The 5720-nt window shown below is 47.6% G+C and overlaps 1 protein-coding gene across 1 annotated transcript; it reads left to right on the top strand.

Annotated features, from left to right (window-relative positions):
* Nucleotides 1-253: 253 nt before the first annotated feature.
* On the top strand, nt 254-2941 carry LOC131880940 (protein SPT2 homolog). Its single transcript, XM_059227672.1, has 3 exons — nt 254-547; nt 1053-1213; nt 1300-2941. The coding sequence occupies exons 1-3, from the start codon at nt 467-469 to the stop codon at nt 2627-2629; spliced, it is 1572 nt and encodes a 523-aa protein (XP_059083655.1). The 5' UTR covers nt 254-466; the 3' UTR covers nt 2630-2941.
* Nucleotides 2942-5720: the final 2779 nt, after the last annotated feature.

Here is a 5720-nt window from a genome sequence, read left to right as displayed (position 1 = left end):
CATTCAACAGCATGGACCAATCAGCCCACCATTGGCCAGTTGGGCCGAAACTGGCACAAAAATGGGGAACAAAGATGAAACGGAAATGGGTTGACACGGTGGACACTGCTTCCATCTTGAAGAAAACTAACCCTCGATCATAGCTCAAACTTATCTGCTTAATCCATGATAGTCTCAGCAAAGGGCCATGACCTCCCCGAGTCAGTTGACCTTCCAAACAGGATTAGTTGGCCATCTTGTAGTTGGCTGAGTGGGCAAGCCTGAATTGGCGTGTTGAGTTAGTAGTAGTGCGAGGAGTGCTGCAACGTCGTCGTGAACTGACTCAGACCCTCACGAGCCTCATCCAGACAGAGAGGTCGATCCGTGGCCAGAATCTTGAAATCCCACGCTTGACGGGTCATTGCCGGAGGCGGGTCAGGAAGCAAATTGCGGTGAGGCCGATCCGCAGGGGTGCGCTGCCTGGATCATGGACTTCAGCCAGCTCTTGGGTCTGGCCAAGGAGAAGCAAGGCACCAAGAAAGCGGCCATCACCAATTTCTCCACCAAGGTAAGAAGGGCTGGAGGGCGTCCATCCAGCAGCCAGGTCCCGGACTAGCCGCCAGACGGCGGGCTCGGCCACCTCTCTGGCCAATTGGGCTTGGAGGGCGGGAACCGCCGTGGGTAGGCCCACGCCCCTGAGGGCCGCTCAACGGGCCTCCGTCACGACTATTTGGATGGCGCCCCACTGAGCTGGACTCACTTGGACAGCGTGGCTTCTCATTCAAAATGGCGTCGTTTCCAGCTTTCCAGGTGAATGATGCCCTGTCCAGTGGGTGTGGTAGCTAGCTGGACCGGGTCCGTCACGCCCGTGGGCTCCATGCCCAGGTCGGTGGGTAGGATGAGCTCCATCAGCCCTGTACCGGCTGACGGGCGGGCGGGCTGACCGAGTTGAGACTGACTAGCCTGGGCTAGAAGTCAAAAAGTTCCAGCGAGGCTGGGCTGGGTTAGGGTCATGAAGGCCATGAAAAGCACATCTGGGCCTTAACTCATGAACGTTTCAATTTGGGTTTCAGGTATCGGTGAATAAGAAGAGTCCCAAAGAGAAGAAGCTCTCTGAAAATGTGCGCCGCTTCTTGGAACAAAAGGACCAAGAGGATCGGAGTCAAAAGGCCAAAGATCGCCAGAAGCAAAGCAAACTGATGGAATTGCGTCGAGGCAACAAGAAATCCGTCCGGTGAGTTGCCCCAGCCATCGGGTCGATCCGGCTTGATCCCTGTCCAGCCCCAGAAGGTGATTGTCATTTATTTCTTCCTTTTACAGGGCCATGAACTCGATGCTACAGCGCACCAAGTCGGCCAACAAAGCTGTCATTGCCGAGGCCCGCAATTCCCGCGACACGGCCGACACCTTGGCCGGGCGCGAACAATGTGATGAAGATGACTACGGCTACGAGTCGAGTATCGCTCAAAAGTTCTACGAGAAACTGGTCACCAAATACGAAGCCAATCCCGTCGATCCCATGGACAAATTCACCAAAACCGGCAACCTCAAGAAGTCCAATAAGGAGCTGGGCCAAACCGTGGAACGTGTCAAGGCTTCTTTAACTCATGGTGAGGAGTCACGGCCCGCCCGCTCGAGTTCGGCCCGCGGCCCCCGCGCCACCACCAGTCACGGCCATTCCTCCTCCTCTTCCTCCTCCTCCTGCGGCACTGCCGCCCTCATACCTAAGCCCAACGAGGATACGTCCAAAAAGAAGCGCTCCTCGGAGGCCGAGGCCAGCCGGAAACGACGCGCTTTGGCCGCCAAGGTGCCGCCCCCACCCTCGTTCGAAGATCTCATGAAGCTGGCCAAGCAGAAGAGCAAAGAACCCGTCAAAGTGGACAAGTCCAAGGCCGTCAAAGAGTCTGAATTTGGTCGACCCATGACCAAGAAAGAGAAAGACGATTATCTCCGAGAGCGGAATAGCTACCTGCGGAAAATCGGAAAATTGCCTCGATCCTCCGAAAACACCAATCCCGCCACCGCCGCCACTAGTAACAAATCTCAACCCAGTAATGGTAAACGTGCCGAATCTCCCCATTCCAAATCAAAACCTAGTACAAGTGTCAAACCCGCGCCTCCGCCTGAGCCGCCCAAGAAGCCCGTAATCGTGGGTCCTGAATTTCATCCGGCCGTGCTCAAAGCCAAGAAAGTGGAAGCCAAGATGGCCAAAGCCATTGCTCCTCCTCCACCGGCCAAACGGCCCAAGATTCAGCCCCGATCCCGGTCACCCTCACCCATCCGTCCCGCCCGATCCCAGTTGCAACAGCGACTGGAGCGAGGACGCCCCAATCGCATCGAATCCGAATCCGAGGGTGAGCCCGACGAGGAAGACGATGAGGATAGCGAAATGGACGATTTCATCGATGATTCCGATTCCAAGATGGATGTGTCCTCTATGATTGGGGCCATCTTTGGCTACGACCGGAATCGTTATCGGGACGAGGAGCCCTTCGATGATCGGGCTATGGAGAATAATCGTTTCTCGGAGGTAATGAAGGAGGAGGCCCGTAGTGCCCGGATTGGTATGCAAGAGGACCTTGAAGACATGCGAATGGAGGAAGAGGAGAAGAAACGCAAAAAGATGATGATGAAAAAGAGAAAACGATAAGTAAAGGGCTCCCCTCTCTCTCAGCCGTCATTAGCACAAGTGAACTATAAGTGCGATCTTCCCCTGCCCAACTAAAAGTCACTTCCGAAAACCACGTGGTCAGCAACTACATGGGGAGGGCGCATCCCCGTCATCCAGTCAATTACAAAGAAAATATAAAACACAAAAATCACTGTTATTACTATTACACTTCAATGTTGCCCTCCCTGTAATGATTATGATATTTCTAAAGTTTTTTTACACTCATTTGTACCATGAAATTTGAATAAAGGGTGTGTCCTTACCGGTGTGTTATCTGCACCCATATTCAAACCCAGCCAAGTAAACATGAAGTAATTGCAGAACTTAGATAGCAGAATTTAAAACATGTTATTGGTAGGAGAATCTTACCAAAAGCATGAATTTGTTCAAACTCAGACCTGATACCATTTTTAGTCTAAGGGGCTCAAGAGAGGTGATCAAAGTGAAGAAGAAATGGCTGTATGAATTCTGGCGCGCATGGTGTTTTCTAGTTTGTAACCCAGTTGGGTTATAGTAACACATGTTTCGAAATGACCTTTGTTATATAAGGTTTAATTGGACGGGTTCCAATACAGTTCACAAGTGAGCTAACCATGCCTACAATCGGACATCCTCTACAATTGGGTTTTATTAAAAATATTCAAGATTCAAGACGTTGAAAACTGGACACATCGGGATCCATGCGTGCCAAAAGACCTTTTGCACCTCAGAAAGGCCAGAAACGAAATTAATAGCGTGGTATCATGTCGCACCCACAAGAATCACAGAGAAGCGGATAGGAGCCAGTGAAAAGGCAAACCAAAAAAAAAGAAAAAAAAATCCATTTTTAACTCTTCTCACCATTTCCATGTTCATCGGTAAGCCAGCCAGAAATTTGAGGGTTTTTTTTTTAAGTTTCTATCAATTTTAGTTCCAATGTTGGAAGGGATGGTGGAGGTAAACCATTTTTGGAAAATTCTAAACCCACTTGGTTTTTTTTTCGTTTTGGGTCTATTTTTGTTTAGGTCTTATCAATGAAAGATCTAGTTGTAGTCTTCCGAAATAATGGAAAGATCGATGAGCATATCCAGTTGTAGGTGGGTGAAGCCTTTCTGTTATGTTATGGACGCGTGGAGAACAGACAGACGATGTACTCTGGTTGAAGCTCTGTTGCAAACTGTTTATTGAACGGTAGTTGGGGCATGGATACAAGAGATCGTATATAACACTACACTTTCAAACCTGTGGTTGGATACATCGCACGTTTAAGTCCAGAGATCATGTCACGATGCTAACTCTGTACAAGTCGATTGTTCAGCCAAATCTTGAAAGACGCTCTTCCATTCGGGCTTCAATGAGTCAAGAAGAACTCAAAAAATGGAGGAGTTCTTGAATGAGTTCAGCAGGTTTGCAAAAATTCAAAGATGTATTGGGAGAAACGACACAAGTTGGGACTGTACGGTGTTCAGAGAAGGTACGAAAGGTATCTGATATTGTACGTTTTCAAAAGTATCCATGAGCTTTGNATGTGCGTTTTGAGAGCACCTTCAAGCCCTCGAGAATCCAGGCTAGTTAAAACCATGAAGTCCAACTCTCTTCTTTCTCGGGCTCCTTCATTGTTCAATTTGCTGCCCTCAAATAGTCGTAGGGCTTATGTAGGCGTTGATCCAGTAGCAGGATTTAAGTTAGACTTGAATAAGTTTTTGACAAAAATTCCTGATCAACCTTATATTCAAGGATTAGCCAGATCAGCCAACTCCAATTCGTTGGTCGATCAAATAATATATATAAATAAAAGTCAAGTAAAATGAATAATCTTCTTGTCTTGAAGTGCTGGGAGTCCAATCCCGGTAGCGGTAAGGAAGTCCGCAAAAGAAATATTCCTATTTTCACAGAGAATACAAGCTTACCAAGTGCAATCAATCACGGATGTTTATTGTCGATCTGACCCGTGATACCCGTATCTTCCGCATCATCATGGATTCGGTCCAAGCCCGTATCTTAGCCCACGAATCTCTTGAAATATGGACTGTGAACGAGCTTCCCTCCAAACGGCTTGCTCTTGGTCATAGCAACTCTGAGCCACTTGTCAAATTAAAGTATTAAGATAAAAAAACTCTTCCGGACCTACATCAACCCAATTTTCCTCTACGGCCTTCACCTTTGGCTTTCCAACTCCGCCCAATCCGCCCTGAAGTCTGCCGATGCCACCTTTACCAAGTTCCTCAAACGATACCTGTGCGTGCTCCAATATGGCAAAAATGCATGGATGGACGCATTTTCTATGCGAAACTGAGCCCCTCACCATTGGGCTGGCAAGATTAGTGTCCGACAGCGTTGGGAATCTGACCTTTCTGGAGGACACAAATTGTCTATCCTTAGACCAGTTCTTTGAATCACGTCTAACCCATTTGACACATGAATTAGTACACACCCTCACTTTTGTGTTCTTTGAATCATGTCTAAATTTGGTCGCAATTAATTCGTGCGCAATTCGTTGGCTAAACTAGACGGCAAGAATTGGCCCGGTAAGAAAACATGAATTAGCCGGGATTCAAAGAACGTGAAAAAGTTCGTGAACTAAGCCACCGCTAGCTAACGGTAAACTAGTCTATGAATTACTGCATGAACTAGACGCGTTTCAAAGAACCGGCCTCAGGTCAAGGACTTGTTTACACCTTATTGTCCTTGGCCCGACATCCCTTCGGAGTATTGGCGGTCACGCACCTTTGTCCAGCCCACGGCCAAATGCCATCAACGACGGGAGCTGACAAAAGATCTGCTCAATCTGGCCCATCCTCTTCTCTGCAATATTCAAGAATTTCATCATTTACCTCTATATATCTACCCACCTGTTTATGAACTATCTGCACTTCCCCTCTTCACTTTTTTATGTGCACTGAACCAATCCTAGAAAAAATTCATTGTGATACCACCTTCTAGTCAAATATTTTATCGGTTTTAACTGACCACTTCATTCATTTATCCTTAAATCGCTTTTTGTATATGATATTCATACATACAGTTTTATGCATTTTACAATCTGTCATGACCAAAAGTCGCAGAGTCGCAAGTAAAGTAGTTCTTTTCA

The sequence above is a fragment of the Tigriopus californicus genome, chromosome 5 (assembly GCF_007210705.1).
Source record: "Tigriopus californicus strain San Diego chromosome 5, Tcal_SD_v2.1, whole genome shotgun sequence".
NCBI classification, from domain to species: Eukaryota; Metazoa; Arthropoda; class Copepoda; order Harpacticoida; family Harpacticidae; genus Tigriopus; species Tigriopus californicus.
The sequence above is the reverse complement of the archived record's forward strand: the minus strand, read 5'-3'. Positions and strand labels throughout refer to the sequence as shown.

What these genes read in the sequence shown, in the direction of transcription:
- LOC131880940 (XM_059227672.1), top strand. Translation starts at nt 467, where the DNA reads ATGGACTTCAGCCAGCTCTTGGGTCTGGCCAAGGAGAAGCAAGGCACC. An exon ending in TCACCAATTTCTCCACCAAG is followed by an intron (nt 548 to 1,052) that starts GTAAGAAGGGCT and finishes TTTGGGTTTCAG; the next exon opens with GTATCGGTGAATAAGAAGAG. An exon ending in GGCAACAAGAAATCCGTCCG is followed by an intron (nt 1,214 to 1,299) that starts GTGAGTTGCCCC and finishes TTCCTTTTACAG; the next exon opens with GGCCATGAACTCGATGCTAC.